The following is a 16,197-nucleotide window of genomic DNA, read 5'->3' as shown; positions in this document are numbered from 1 at the left end:
AGTTTAAACCCAATGGTCTTTTCCCTTTAAAACAGTAACTCAAACTCTTAGGCTTTGTTTATAATTATTATTGAATATTAACTTTATTCATTTGTGGTTAGTGTCATTTTATAAATGTTAGATCATATCTCTAGGACCAAATTATAATACAGGATCAGAGCTTGTCCACAAAATAACTTACTCATGTTCTAAAGCCTTTGAAGAATATTAAGAATTTATATGTTTGTATCATTTTATGATATTGAGAGTTAATTTGTGATCTTAGCATTTGTTTTCCCTGTTGTTTTTTATTATTTATTTATTTGTTGAAAGATTTTGTTTTTATTTATTTTGATAGAGATCACAAGTAAGCTGATAGCCAAGCAGGGGAAGCAGGCTCCTCGATGAGCAGAGAGCTCAATGCAGGGCACATCCCAGAATCCTGGGATCATGACCTGAGCCAAAGGCAGAAGCTTTAATCCACTGAGCCACCCAGGCGCCCCTCCCTGTTGAATTTTTAAAAGTAGATACAACAAATGGTTTCTCACATTTGAAAGTTTTTATGTCTAATCCTAGGAATCAGAATAGATTGTTCTGTATCTCATAAAACACATAAAAAATACGTAGGTGATGGTCACAGAAAAAGTAGATATTTGAAACCGTAAGTGTAGTTATGTGAAAACATTCAGAGACTACTTTTCAGTAAAATGATTGATCGTCCTGTGTCTCAGACTAATAATTAAAAAATTCTCAAGGTGCCTGGCTGGCTCATTTGAGTGTGTGACTCTTGATTTCCAGGTCATGAGCTGAAGCCTCATGCTGGGTACAGAGCTTACTTACAGAAATAAAACTTTTTTTAAAATTCTGTATTTTAATTATAAATATAATTATCTTAATTGAGGTCTAATAATTTATTTCCATTTTAGAGACATATATCACTTATTTTTAGATCATGTTCTCAGTTCATAGTTCTTATTTTCACCGAATCCCTGGTAATTGAGTGAGTTACATAATGCAGGTAATTAAGTTTTCACTTTTGTTTATGTGGCAGGGAAATGGACAGTTTAAAAAAGGTTATATAGGGCACCTGGGTGGCTCAGTTGGTTAAGCAACTGCCTTCAGCTCAGGTCATGATCCTGGAGTCCCGGGATCGAGTCCCACATTGGGTTCCCTGCTTGTCAGGGAGTCGCTTCTCCCTCTGACCCTCCCCCTTCTCATGCTCTCCCTCTCCTTCTCTCTCTCATTCTCTCTCTCTCATAAATAAATAAATAAAAGTCTTTTTAAAAAAAGGTTATATAAAAATAGAACTAACGTGTGTTTAAGCAGTTCCACTTCTGGATATTTTATCTAAAGGAAACAGAAACACAGACTTCAAAAGATATTTGTACCTCCATGTTGATTGCAGCACTGTTTACAATAGCCAAGACATGGAAGCAACCTAAGTATCCATTGATGGGTGAATGGGTAAAGAAAATGTGGTATATGTATAAAATGTGGTGTGTGTGTGTGTTTATACACATATATACACATACATATATGTATGTGTGTGTGTATATATATATGTATATGTATATATAGTAGAATGTTATTCAGTCATTAAAAAAAGAAGAAATCTGTCATTTGTGACAACATGAATGGACCTTAAGGGCTAAAGAAGTCAGAGAAGGCCAAATACCTTATGATCTTACTTATGGGTGAAATCTAAAAAACCCAATCAAACTGAACTCATAGATAAAGAACACAGACTGGTGGAGCATTGGGGGAGGGCAGGAGGGTGAAGGGAGTCTAAAGGTACAAACTGTCAGTTATAAGACCTGAGGATGTAATGTATAGTATAGCATGGTGACTATAATTAATAATATCTTTATGAGTTGCTAAGACAATATTTTCTCAACACAAGGGGAAAGAATTATAAGTCTGTATGTATGGTAATGGATGTTAACTAGACTTATTGTGATGAGCATTTTGCAGTATACGCAAATATTGCATCACTATGTCGCACACCTGAAACTAATGTAATATGAGATGTCAGTTATATCTCAATTTTAAAAATGATTTTTTAAGAAAGGTTATAGTAGTAGAAATGTCTCCCTCCTCTCAGTGTTTCAGAGCCACTTTTCATCTACATAGAATTTTAAGTCAGCTCTCAAAGTACAACCTACTTTATTTCAGAATGTTGAACCTTCTGACAAGAACTCACTCCATTTTGAGCTGACTGCTGAAAGCCAAAATGCAGAAACAGAGTTTTTCAACAAGGTTTCCAAGCATCTTTCAACTGAAAGGTAAAAGATGTTTTTGTTATCATGTATACTTTTAAAATTATATTTACTAGTTTTTGATGAGTAATAAAGTAACTCCCCAATCTGATGAAGCTAATTACGTATCTTAGATACCATAAGATGTCCTTGCTTTAAATGTATTACTTCATACTCAGCATACTCAGATGTTGGATGATAATTTTTTTTTTTTTTTAAATTTCGTCAGAGAGAGAGAGATACAGAGCACAAGCAAGGGGAGCTGCAGGCAGAGGGAGAAGCAGGCTCCCTGCTGAGCAGCGAGCCTGATGTGGGACTCCATCCCAGGACCCTGGGATCAATGCCCTGAGCCAAAGGCAGCCGCTTAACCAACTGAGCCACCCAGGCATGCCGTTAGATGATAATTTTAATGAGATGACAACTTTAATATGGTTGTCATTTGAGTTGCTTTATTACATTGGAAGAAAAAGTGTCAAGAAATTATCTTGCTTAGGAAGAAGCATCTTGTTTTTGTTTAGTTTGCCTTCTATTCTTTTTCTTGTAGTTTTAAACCTGAGCCTATCAAAGAGACTACTGTAAAATATAACTTCTTTACCTAAAAAGGAAGATGCACTTGGGGAATAGTAATTAAATAATGACTGGCTTTTTGGGTCTGTATATACCTCTTCTGGTAAAAAAGATATTCCTTCATAGTAGGGTTCTCTAGAGAAGCAGAAACAGCAAGATGGAGAGAAAGATTTATCTTATGGAATTGGCTCATGCAATTCAGTGAAGGCTGAGAAGAGTTGTAGTTAGAGAGTTAGAGTCCTAAGGTGATCTGCTAGCAGAAGTGCTTCTTCTTCTTTTTTTTTTTTAATTAAAGATTTTATTTATTTATTTGACAGAGAGAGACACACTGAGAGGATACACAAGCTGGGGGAGTGGGAGAGAGAGAAACAGGCTTCCCGCTGAGCAGGGAGCCTGATTCAGGGCTTGATCCCAGGACCCTGGGATCATGACTAGAGCCGAGGGCAGATGCTTAACCACTGAGCCACCCAGGCACACCCTGAAGTCCTTGGGGGTGGTAATGCTTTGTTCTATTAAGGGCTTCAGCTGACTGGATGAGACCTGTCCTTATTGTGGAGGATAATTTGATTTACTCAGAGTCTACTGATTTTAATATTAATCTTATCTAAAAATACCTTCACAAAGAGACATCTAGGTGGCTCAGTCAGTTATGCATCTGACTCTTGATTTGGCTCTGGTCCTGGTCTCAGGCTTGTGAGATTGAGCGCAGCAGCATCAAGCTCCACACAGGGCATGGAGCCTGCTTAAGATTCTCTCTCTCTTTCACTCTGCCCAATTCTCCTTCTTCTCCTCCAGCCCCCAAAAAATATCTCCACAGAAACATCTAGAATAATAATTGACCAAATATCTGGTTACCATGGCCTAGCCAAGTTGACACATTAAATTAACCCTTCAGATCCGTATTCCATCTTTCTCATTTGTTCTACGATATGCCAAAGGCTGGGGATATGGTGGTATTAAAAACAGTTGTAGACATGTTTTCTTCCCTCATGGAATTTACAGTCCACTGATGAAGTGTGTTCAGTGTTCTCCGTATTATTGGAGAGGTCCACTAATGTAAGTTAGTAATTTGCCAAATGTTTAATAACCTCATTTTAAAGTTACTTTGGGGTGCTGGTTTATTCTTGATGCTGTGGGTCTGAAACTATTGTTTTTTATTTTTTAGTAAACTCTGCACCCAATGTAGGGCTCTAACTCAGGCCTCTGAGATCAAAAGTTGTTTGCTCAACTAACTGAGCCAGCCATGGGGCCCCCAAAACTATTGTTATTTTAACTAGCCCTAGCAGTTAATTTGTCCTTTTCTCAACTTTTTGACTATGGCCTTAACTTGTCTAGGGACTGCTTTAATACTGTCTGTTTAATGTCTCGCATGAGGAATAGGAGGTATAAGGTTCATTGTAGTTTATTGCAATTATTGAGAAAATGGCCTGACTTTTTTTATAGCATTCATTCATCTGTCCTTAACACTTGATTCTGTAGGGAGAAATTAACTGTGGTACAATTTTAAAATAAATGCCAACTATATGAACTGTTTATAGTGGGCACAATGTAATAGTTGTGAGCTCAATTTGGTATAAGATATCTGCATTCAAGTTCTGGTTCTAAACATCATTATTCCATCTGTAAAATGGGAGTTATGATTGAATCTGTATTAGTTTCTGGTTGTTGCTCTGACAAATTACCACAAACTTGTTGACTTAAAAACAATAAAATTTATTGTCTTCCAGCTTTGGACATCAGAAGTCTAAAATGGTCTTTGAGGTTAAAGTCAAAGTGATGATAAGGCTGCATTCCTTCCGGAAACTTTAGAATCCATTTTATTCTCTTTTCCAGCTTCTGGAGGCCATGTGCATTCCTTTTCTGGTCGCCCCTCACTCTTTCTTCAAAGCTAGCTTCTGACTTCTGCTGCTAATCCTCACATCTCCTTCTCTGACTCTGACCTTTTTGCCTCCATTTTATAAAGACCCTTATGATTACATTGAGCCTACCTGGGTAATCGAGGATAATCTCTACATCACAAGTTCCTTAACTTAATCACATCTGCACACTCCTTTTTACCAAGTGCAGTAAACATAGTCACAGTTTCTGAGGTTTAGAAAATTATCTAAAGTATACTGTCTCCATCTTTGGACATTTTAAGTTATCCTTGATATAGATTAGATCACCAGAAAACTATGTTCTTACAGCTTTTCAGGAACACCTTCACTGTCTTTTTAAGTATTTATTCAACGTTTTATTAAATATTTATGGAAGAAAAGACTAGATTAAGGAACATAATCTCTTTAACATTATTTTTGAAAATTTTGCCAAGATTCAATTCTGATCAAAGCTTTAGTAGCCATCAGTCACTTTTTGATTTTTATTTTTTTTATTTTATTTTTTTAAAGATTTTATTTATTTAACAGAGTGAGAGAGATCACAAGTAGGCAGAGCAACAGGCAGAAAGAGAAGAGGAAGCAGGCTCCCTGCTGAGCAGAGAGCCCGGATGTGGGGCTTAATCTCAGGACCCTAAGATCATGTCCTGGGCCAAAGGCAGGACTCACCAAGCCACCCAGGCGCCCCCACTTTTAGATTTTTAGTAAAATGTTTGTCTCACCTAAAGAACTGATGTTATAATTATACAACATAAGGTTTTTTTCTTTTTGCCTTGGCTGCTATAAAAGCTCATAAATGCATCTTACTGCTCGATGTCAGAAATTTTATGTGTGTTTTTATATATGTTTGTGTTATCATAAGTAAGCATATAGCAAATTTTAATTCCTGGGGCTCCTGGGTGGCTCAGTTGGTTCAGTGTTTGCCTTCAGCTCAGGTCATGATCCCAGGGTCCTGGGATAGAGCCCTGCATCAGGCTCCCTGCTCAGTGGAGAGTCTGCTTCTCCCTCTGCTTTTGTTCTCTCCCTCTCTCTCTCTCTCAAATAACTAAATAAAATCTTTAAAAAATATATTAATTCCTGCCACAAACGGGTTAAAAAAAACTCAACTTTTTTTCTTTTTAAAAGTAATTGAACTTGATTTATAATTTGACTGCCCAGTTGTTATAGAAACCAAATTTCAGTCAGTTCAAGATCTGCTTATCTTCTTTTCTGTGAGGTTATATACAATTTGGAAAACTTAATGCTGTGCCAGTCGTGATGATGTGGGAGGGCATGATTATGATCCAGCCATGCTGCCATCTGCTCAGGTGTTTTCATTTGCATCTAGTCTTTGGCAGTAGATTTGTGTGGGCCTCTGCTATGACCTCCTTACTCTAGTCATGTCACTGGCTGTCTGTCATGTCCATGCTACAGTACAGGGTGTATAATAATATTCTCCATGTCACTCTTGGGTGCTGGGGGAGAACTCTGTGGGGCCGAGTGCAGACCCTGATGCTTAAACACACCGTGCAGACATCCTGATTATTTCTTTGCAGCCCCTTGACTCAGAAGGACCTCTGTGTTTGCTTCTCAGACCCATCAGGGTCTAGGACAAAGGTCTCTCAGACCTTCCAAATCCACCTGGGGGTTTCTTTTGTGCTCGCTGCCAGGGTGACAGGATGTGAGACCCTTTCTTAGGGATTCTGTTAATGTCTACACTCTTTTAGCTTCCTTCTGGCTCTTCTTTTCTCTTCCCTGAACTCATCCTCTTGAGACTTTAGCTAGGATGCAAAAAAACCCAGTGCATATCATCTTCCAGATTTTAATCTTAAACTCTCAGCTTTTGAAACTCTGTACCAGAACTCAAAATTGGTCTCTGTTCTATTAGAGCAGGCTGCTGTGACACAATGATGACAATTGATTCAGTAGGAAGAAGCACCTCAGTTAATGTCTCAGTTTCCCATCACATAGATATAAGTGTTAAGGAAAATGGAGTAGTTCCTTATCGAGTTCTCTTTTTAACAGTGTTTAATGAGTGTTGAATGCAGTGAGTGTACAGCTTTATCACCAGTTTATAATTTTTTTATGGCAAGCACTGTGCCTTATTTTGACTGTGTTCCTCAAAGTGGTTAATCAGAAGATGCTCAGTAACTGTTGATATTTTGTGACTTTAAGAATAACTAGGTTAAACTTCCCATGATCAGGCAAAGGGAGGTATTTTATTAAGCATGAATCTGACTGGACCAGCTTTTCTAGGCAGCTAACACTGGCCTGAAAAACAAAATAATCTGTGATTTTCAGATACCAAATGAAATGATCCAGATACTACTGGGACTTATTAAAGGGCTTTTTTCAGTTTCAAAAAGAAAGAACAAATAAACAGATTACTGAAGACTTTTCCTTACTCTCCTGTATCCTTTAGGTCCTCCCAAAAGTTATCTCCAGGAAAAATGCCAATAAATGATCGTGATTCTGGTGTTGAAGATGAAGATTTTTCTCCAAGACCAATTCCTAGTCCTCACCCTGTGAGTCAGAAGGTATCACTGATCTTATAAAGAACCCACCTATGTGTTTAGAAACCTAAAATCTCTTCGTGTTAAAGCATTCAATAGTATTACTGAAACTTATTCAAGTTTTATTCAAAGATATATCTAGGTATATATCTATATGGCTATATCTGTATATACAGATACAGATACAGATGTTTTTCATGTAACTATTATATGTTATATATATGATGATACATATGTATATATGTGTACATATTATATTATATCGCTTCCAGAGAAAACTGAGGCACAGATTGGTTAAGTTGCCTGCCCAGTTTGTACTAGTAAGAGAAGAGTAGAATTCAGGAGGTTTAAAATTCAGTAAACCTAGTAATTCAGAAGGTTTGGTTTCAGAACTTGGTGCCTTTAACCCATATAGACTCAACATTCTTAACCTTCTCTAAAACTTGACGTTGTTATTACCAAATCTGAGAAAACACGGTACTTGCTTTTGGAGATTGCTAAATCTCTAATCTGTTATATAATTTTTTGATTATACAGGTAACCAGTGGGATATTGTGGAGTTGTTGTGCCTTAATTGGACCAATTACTTACTAGAAAAAAAAGGAATAGGAAAGATTTTTAAAAATTAATATCAAATTATAACCAAATTCACAACAGCAAATATTTAGTTTATTTTTTCCTGCTCTCTTCCAACTTTTAGTTGGTATTGGCAGTGAATAATTTCACTTAATAGAAAAATATTCTGAAATACTTATCAGAAGATCTTTTGTTACTGAAGAGGCAGAAACATTATTTGCTATAAGATCTATTGAAACATTTTGCCAATGACACATTTTTTGCAGAGAGAGGGTAAAAAAGTATTATAAAACAGTTTCCTATATTGTGATTTAAGCAACATAATCAGTATTCCAATAAAGGGAGTTCCATTGTTAAGTAATGTTTGTGAAGGCAAAGACCTTGTTTATTTTACTACAGTTGTATTCCTAGTGCTAGCACATAGAAGATGCCCAGAAAATATGTGTCAACTGTCTAAAGAATAAACACTTTTAAATAAGTAATTGGATATAGTTTGGAAACTATTAGTCTAAAGAAAATAGAACATCCAAAAATACTTTTCCTCTTTCATTTCTTTCCCATTTATAGGTTTCTAAGATCCAGCCATCAGTTCCTGAACTTTCCCTTGTTTTGGATGGCAATTTCATAGAATCAAATCCTTTGCCTAAGCCATTGGAAATGGTAAATAATGAAAATCCTTCTTTGTTGATTAACCACTCTGAACACTTGGAGCCATTGCAACCCCAGGTTTACGATGACAAAAGCAGCCTGGAAGCTGAAGCTGGAGAGCTTTCCTTGAAAGGGTCACCAAATCAATTAACCCAGAGCACTGTTCCTTTGAGACACAGCAAAGTAAGACAGCCATCTACCTGTAAGAATGGGAACACCCATATCAAGAACAGTATTAAAGCATCTTCTCTTAATAGACCACCTTCTGATTCAAATGTACACAAAGAAGAATATCCTGTAAGATCCTCCACATTAAATTCCAAGCAGTCTTCTCTTGCCTCAGGGTCTCACCCACACAATTTGGTTTTTTCATCCCATAAATCAGGAAGACCAATGGAACTTCACATACCTACTCTACCACCGTCTTACTGTCCTATGAATGTTTGCAGTTGTTGTCAGCATCATGCCCACGTGCAGTATAGTCCAATAAATTCTTGGCAAGGAGTGAATACAGTAGGGTCTGTTCAAGACCTCCAGTCTGAAGCCATTCACAAGCATTCATTAGTTCACCTAGGTGGATGTCCAGCTCTGTACCCTAATGCATTCTGTTCTTCAAGTAGTCCTGTAGCCTTGAGACCTCAGGAAAACATGGGTGGTTGCTCTCCCCACAACAATGTAGAACCATCGCCTGTGGCAAGACAGCCTTCATATGTGGACTCCTGTAACCCACCGCCTTGTGCAGTATGCATGCACACACCCAGGACTGGCTCAGATAATGGAATGATGGGACTGTCTCCAGATGCATATAGGTTCCTCACAGAACAAGACAGACAGCTAAGACTGCTTCAGGCACAGGTTTGTGAGCTTTCTTAGTTCTTTTAAATTGATGGTATTAATATGGTTGCTTAAAAATAACTGGCAGTTCTTCAATAACTACATTTTATGGAATAAAATTGTAGAATATCAAAACTAGAAAAAACCTTGGAAAATGAATTCTGGTTTCTTTTGTTTTACTGATAAGTAAAAAGAGGATTAGAGAGAGAAAATAATTTACCCAATGACACATTGCCAGTTAGGAGTAGAACTGGGACTAGAAAGTAAACCTTCCTTCTCTGCCTTGTGCATATCCTAATCTACAACATAACTACATTTTTCTTCCATTTGTTGCCTCTAACAGAAAAGTCTGTATAGTTTAGTAAACCTTGGTATATAACTAGATATAAAACATGCAGAATAGATTCTGATGCAGCTCTTATTTGTCAGAACCATGTAGTATATTTAGTACTTTTAGCCAGTGTGCCTTTAGAGAATATTTCTAGAACCTCTTCTGTGTATCTGTACTAGATATGTTTCACTCATTTTATTATGAAATGCTTCCTTTCTTTAGGCCTTTATGGCAGTTTTTAGTATTTTAGTTATATCCTTACACCATTCAGTCTTGTACCTTTTTTTTTTCCTTTTCTTATTGGTACCCTTCTTCCACATACCTACCACAAATCCCCTACCTATGGCATGAATGAAAACAACCTGAAATGCATTCTTCAATATTTTGCCCATGATCCTTTAACTATGCAAATATATGTGAAATGGACATTATATACATGTACAATTAAAAAAAAAACACTTTGTTTTATAAAACTGGAGTCATAGTGTTTGCATTTTGCAAAAACACAAAAAGACAATTTAAAACTTCTGCTTAGGAGCACCTGGGTAGCTCAGTCAGTTAAGCTGTGTTTGCCTTTAGCTTGGGTATGATCCCAGGGTCCTGAGTTCAAGCCCTATGGCTGCTCCCTATTTAGCAGAGGATCTGCTTCTCCCTTTCCCTTTGCCCTTGCTTGCACACTCATGTTCTCTGTCTCTGTCCCTCTCCCAAATAAATTAAAGAATCTTAAAAAAAAAAAAAAAACCCAAAACTTTAAAAAACCCCTTCTGCTTTAAAATGCTATAGATAGGACACCTGAGAAGAATATAGTTTCGCTGTTTTTTAGACCTAGTAAATTCTTTGAAGTTGTAAAATACAAGTTTGATTTTTACAAATCCTTACAAATATTAGACACTCGTTTTAATGTAGCTAAATATTTCACATTGAAAAGAAATAGTTCTAAAAAAAAGAAAAGAAATAGTTCTTATATATTTCTTGTTTTGTTTTTTAAAAAAGGCAGGATAAAAAGATCTTTTAAACAGAAATCTTAGTTACTTGGGATTAAAATAGACTAGTGAGCACATTATCTGAATCATACTTGGAGAATACCAAAAAATGATGTAGAAAATGCTTTTATGATAAATACACACACTTTTATTTTGCTCATGTGAATTTTTTGGGGAAGATTTTATTTATTTATTTATTTGGCAGAGAGAGAGAGAACACAAGAAGGGGAGCAGCAGAGAGGGAGAGGCAGGCTTTCCGCTGAGCTGAGAGGCAGATGCAGGGCTTGACTCCAGGACCTTGGGATCATGACCCGAGCAGAAGGCAGGCGCCTAATCAACTGAGCTCCCCAGGCGCCCCAACTCGTGTGAATTTTTTTAGACTTTGTTTTAGGTACCATTTTATTTACATGTAAAAACTATCTTAACACATTTTCTGTATAAGAATATATAGAACTATCTTATTCTGTATAGGATTTTGTTAAAGTGATGTACAACAAATTTTCTAATTAGTCTCCTGTTCCACAGTTTGAAGTTTCTGCTATTGCAAACAGTGTAGCAGTCAGCATCCCTGTGCTTGGCATTGCCCTGCATGTGTGCACATATCTCTGTAGCATAGATCCCTAGAAGTAAAAGTATGAAGTTGAAGGGAACACACATTTTAAGTGTTCAAAGATAGCCAGACTTGTTCCAGTTCTAATGGAGACTTGTTTCAAGTCTCATTTTGGTATAGTAGTGAAGGGATGGCACCAGCCTCCTTGGGTTCTGGTCCAGTTTCAGTGTAAAATAAAGTAATGCAATCTTGGGCAAATTACTTCACCTCTCAAACTTTGGTTTTCTCATTCACAAAATAAGAATGTACCTAAGTGTATGGAGTTCTAAGGACTGAATGAGTTACTAGAGAGAATTGGCTTAGAATAGTGCCTGGCATATAGTTAGTGCTCAGTACCTGTTAACTATTACTGTTATCATTATTAGTTCAGTTAATGACATCACTTCTCATCCTGTTGCTCAGGCAAAAATCCTGGGTATCAGAAACCCAGGTTTTACTTTCTAGGTGTATCTTGAACTTAACTGTTTCTTAACCATCTTTCCTGCCACCTCCCTAATTGAAACCATCTTCTTTTCTTATCCAACCATGCTACTTCCAGTACTGTCCCCAATTTTCCTTGGAAACAATAGAAACATGACAGCCATCTCTTTTTTTTTTTTTTTTTGAGTTTAAAGATTTTATTTATTTATTTCATAGATTGAGATCACAAGTAGGCAGAGAGGCAGGCAGAGAGAGAGAGGAGGAAGCAGGCTCCCTGCTGAGCAGAGAGCCCGATGTGGGGTCCATCCCAGAACCGTTGGAATCATGACCCGAGCCGAAGGCAGAGGCTTTAACCCTCTGAGCCACCCAGGCGCCCGACACCCATCTTCTTAAAGCTCAAGTCAGATCATAGGGCTTTGCTCTCAGTGGTTTTCATTTGCAGTTAGAAAATCCAGATTCCTTACTCTGACCCTTGAAACCTTGTCATTTGGCTCTGTGTGCCTCCTCTTCTAGCTCATCTCTTGCTACCATCTTCTGTATTCACTACACTTGAGTTGCAGGATGTGCTTTTTGTTCTTCAAAAACATGAACTTGTTTGTTTCCACTTTAGATTCTTGAGCTTGCCCCTCTGCCTATACCTTCTAATGGCTCACTCCTTCTTAAGGGTCAGGCCTTAATTATGAGTTTTTGGGTTTTGTCTCTAGGGAGCTGTAGGGAGGGAGCTTACAAGATTCATCACTGTATTTTTTTAAAAAGCACCTTGAGTAGTACTTTACTTATAATAGTTACTTAATACATACTTTGTAACTTGAATGAGAATGGCCACCCAAAAACGTTGTGCCAGTTTAATACTCCAAAGTTGTTTTTCCACATCTCCAGTATTGTGCATATAAAACTAGTAAAATTAGTATCAGTCTTACAAAAAGACACTGTTTTAATTTGCATTGTATTATCATAATCCAGATTGATCATTTTATTATTTATTGGCCGTTTATATTTTCTTCGTGTAAAGTCCATCATTTATCCATTTTAGGTCCTTTTCTAATTAATTTGTAAGAGCTCATTGTAAATTAGGAGATGGTTTTTATCATATATATGTGGTAAGCGTTTCTTATAGTTTGTCTTAAATGTTTTTTGTTTTAACCATTTGTTTTGTGCAGAATATTCCAATTTAAATATAATTAGGTTTATTGGTGATTTTCTTTCTGCATGTTAATTATGTTTAGAAAAGCCTTCTTCAAGATGATAAAAAAAATCTATTCTTAGGGCACCTAGGTGACTCAGTGGGTTAAGCCTCTGCCTTTAGTTCAGGTCATGATCTTAGGGTCCTGGGATCAAGCCCCACATTTGACTCTCTGCTCAGCAGGGAGCCTGCTCCCCATCCCCCTACCCCTGCCTGCCTACTTGTGATCTCTCTCTCTCTTTCAAATAAATAAATAAAATCTTTAAAAAAAAATCTATTCTTCATCTTCCCTCCCCCTTCAGGGTTATTTTGTTATAAATGAGATAAGAGGTTTTTCCATTTTAATCCTCAGATAACTGGCCTCATACATTTATTGAAATATATCTTTTTAATGATTTGGAAATACTTTTTATTATGGTGTAATGGAAGTATCATGTGTTTGTATCTACTTCTATACTATATTCTCCATTGATTTGCTTGTCTGTTCTAACACCAGTACCATTCGATTAATCACTATAGCTTTATTGAGTGCTTCCTGTGTGATCGCTAAACCTCACTCTTCTCATCTGTAAATTAGGAGCAGTGATTGGTATTATATGTAGATTGGATGGTTTAATGAGTTTATGTGTATGTGTGTGTGTCTATATGTATATGTATATATAAAATGGTTAGTGTAGGTCCTGGCTATAGTAAACATACAAAAAGTTACAATTCTTTTGTCTCTCTCTCTTTTTTTTTTTTTTAAGAGATTTTATTTATTTATTTGACAGAGATCACAAGCAGGCAGAGAGGCAAGTGGGGGCAGGGTGGGGGGTGCGGCGCGGTGAAGCAGGTTCCCTGCTGAGCAGAGAGCCCGATGTGGGTCTTGATCCCCGGACCCTGAGATCATGACCCTAGCCAAAGGCAGAGGCCCAACCCACTGATCCACCCAGGTACCCCAATTTTGTCTCTTAATCCTTACAACTACTTTAATTTTAAGTGATACTGAGGCTCATTGTGGTTAAATAGCTCATCCTAAAAGGTAGTAGAGTGGGATTTAAACTTATATCCTCATGATACCAGAGTCCACACTGTAAACCACTATAAATACATATGCCATTTTGTATTATTAGTGCAAGTTTTATTTCTACTGATCTTAATAATTTATTGATAATTTATATTTTCCTATATTAGTAAAGGTAATTTGCTCAAATTAATGAGACAAATTGAACACAATGGTATAATTTTTTTTTAAGATTTTATTTATTTGTCAGAGAGAGAGAGTGTGTGTGCGCTTACAAGTAGGGGGAGCGGCAGGCAGAAGGAGAAGCAGATTCCCTGCTGTGCATTGAGCCTGATGAGAGACTTGATCCCAGGACACTGAGATATGATCTTAGCCAAAGGCTAAGCCACCCACCTGAGCCACCCAAGCATCCCCACAATCGTATAATTTATAGGGAAATAGAAAATCACAGTTTAAAAAGGGAGGCTCTTCTATTCCTAAGTATATACCCAAGAGAAATGAAAAAATATGCTCACATAAAAACTTGTACATAAATGTTCATAGCAACATTATCTATGATAGCCAAAAGTGAAAACAGTCCAATGCCCATCAGCTCATGAATGGGTAGATACAATGTGACATATCTGTACAATGGGTTATTATTCAACCATAAAGTGCTGATAGGTACAACAAGGATGAACTTTGAAAATGTTATGCTGAGCGAAAGAAGCAAGATACAAGGCCACATACTGTGTGGTTTCATTTATGTAAAGTGTCCAGAATAGGCAAATCTGTAGAGACAGAAAGCAGATTAGTGGTTGCCAGAGGCTGGGTGTGGGCAATGGAAAGTGACCACTAGTGGGTACAGGTTTTTTCAGGGGATTAATGAAAATGTTCTAGAATTAGATGGCTGTGGTCGTTGCAAACTTTGTGGTGAATTTGCTAAAAACCGCTGACTTGTATACTATAAAGGGATGAATTTAATGGTTTGTGAGTTATATTTCTGTTTTAAAAGCACGGGAAACTTGGTGTTTGAACCTCAGCTTTGCTACTGGTTGAGGGAAATAATGTTGATTTCTCAACTTTTCTTATCTGTAAAGTGTGTTTAATAGTAGTACACTTCTGGGGTGCCTGAGTGGCTCAGTGGGTTAAGCCTCTGCCTTCGGCTTGGGTCATGATCTCAGGGTCCTGGGATCAAGTCCCGCATCGGGCTCTCTGCTCGGCGGGGAATCTGCTTCCCTCTCTCTCTGCCTGCCTCTCTGCTTACTTGTGATCTCTGTCTGTCAAATACATAAATAAAATCTAAAAAAAAAAAAGAACTATTAAAAAAATAGTAGTACATTCCTAATGGGTTGGATTATAATAATCATACATAGAAGCTCTCACCATAGTGTCTTATAAAACAGGACGCACTCAGTAATTGTTTGCTACTGTTATTAATAATTCCAGTTTTAGCATGGCCAAACATGGACTATTCTGATTACCTTTTATAAGAAGAACCTTGTGCAGAAATGTTCACTATCTGGTAAGGAGTTAGATTATAGCTCTTACCTTGATTTTGATTTGTAAGTGGAAGAGGAATGAAATACTGATTTGAAGTGTTAACATTCAGGCTTTTTTACACAAGTGTCAATTTATAAATGCCGGTTTAAATGCCTTTATGTTTTTACTTTTAAACTTACACTTAGCTATGGGACACCTGGCTGGCTCAGTCAGTAGAACACGCAACTCTTGATCTCAGGGTTCTAAAAGCCCCACATAAGGCATAGAGTTTACTTTTTTTTTCCTTAAAGATTATTTACTTGACAGAGAGAGACACAACAAGAGAGGGAACACAAGCATGGGGAGTGGGAAAGGGAGAAGCAGGCTTCCAGCTGAGAAGGGATCCCTGTACGGGGCTCGATTCCAGGACCCTGGGATCATGACCTGAGCGAAGGCAGATGCTTAACGACTGAGTCACCCAGGTGCCCCTAGAGTTTACTTTAAAAAAAATAAAATAAAATTTGCACTTAGCCTACTTAAGTGCTTCTTAATAATGAAAGATAGTGATTTCTGCATTGAATAAGTTTTATGGTATGATCTAACTGAATTGTGAGAGAATAGAGTTAAAAGTATGATTGGGGCACTTTGTAATTCATTTTTAAACTCTACCGCCAATTTGGTTGATTACTTCACTGCCAGTTTAAAATATGCTTTTAACTGATACAGATTCAGCGTTTGTTGGAAGCACAGTCTCTACAGCCCTGTTCCCCTAAGACAACCTCTGCTGAAGACACGGTGCAAGCTGCAAGACAGATGGAGCTGGTTTCCATGGAAGCACAGTCTTCCCCTGGCTTGCACATGAGAAAAAGTGTAAGCATTGCTGTGAGCACAGGTAATTTCCTTCTCTTTTAATTTGTAAGGAATTAAAAAAAATTCTTTTCATATCACTTTTAAATTTTTTGCTTTGAAATTGGTGCATGG

General features: G+C 37.2%; 1 protein-coding gene across 3 annotated transcripts in view; it reads left to right on the top strand.

Moving 5' to 3' along the window:
- STIL (STIL centriolar assembly protein) overlaps positions 1-16,197 on the top strand; it is a 73,063-nt gene that overhangs the window by 23,154 nt on the left and 33,712 nt on the right. For 2 of the 3 annotated variants that reach the window (XM_004740364.3, XM_004740363.3), the window contains exons 10-13: positions 2,152-2,261; positions 7,077-7,191; positions 8,311-9,246; positions 15,943-16,108. In XM_004740364.3, the coding sequence (XP_004740421.1) occupies positions 2,152-2,261; positions 7,077-7,191; positions 8,311-9,246; positions 15,943-16,108 (1,327 nt within the window). The remainder of the gene's footprint in view (positions 1-2,151; positions 2,262-7,076; positions 7,192-8,310; positions 9,247-15,942; positions 16,109-16,197) is intronic. The other variant, XM_045064484.1, reaches the window with a different exon arrangement.

Source organism: Mustela putorius, unplaced genomic scaffold (genome assembly GCF_011764305.1).
Source record: "Mustela putorius furo isolate JIRA1106 unplaced genomic scaffold, ASM1176430v1.1 tig00003853_pilon_pilon_pilon, whole genome shotgun sequence".
Lineage (NCBI taxonomy): Eukaryota > Metazoa > Chordata > Mammalia > Carnivora > Mustelidae > Mustela > Mustela putorius.
Note: the sequence above shows the minus strand (reverse complement) of the source record. Positions and strands in the feature narration are given on the sequence as shown.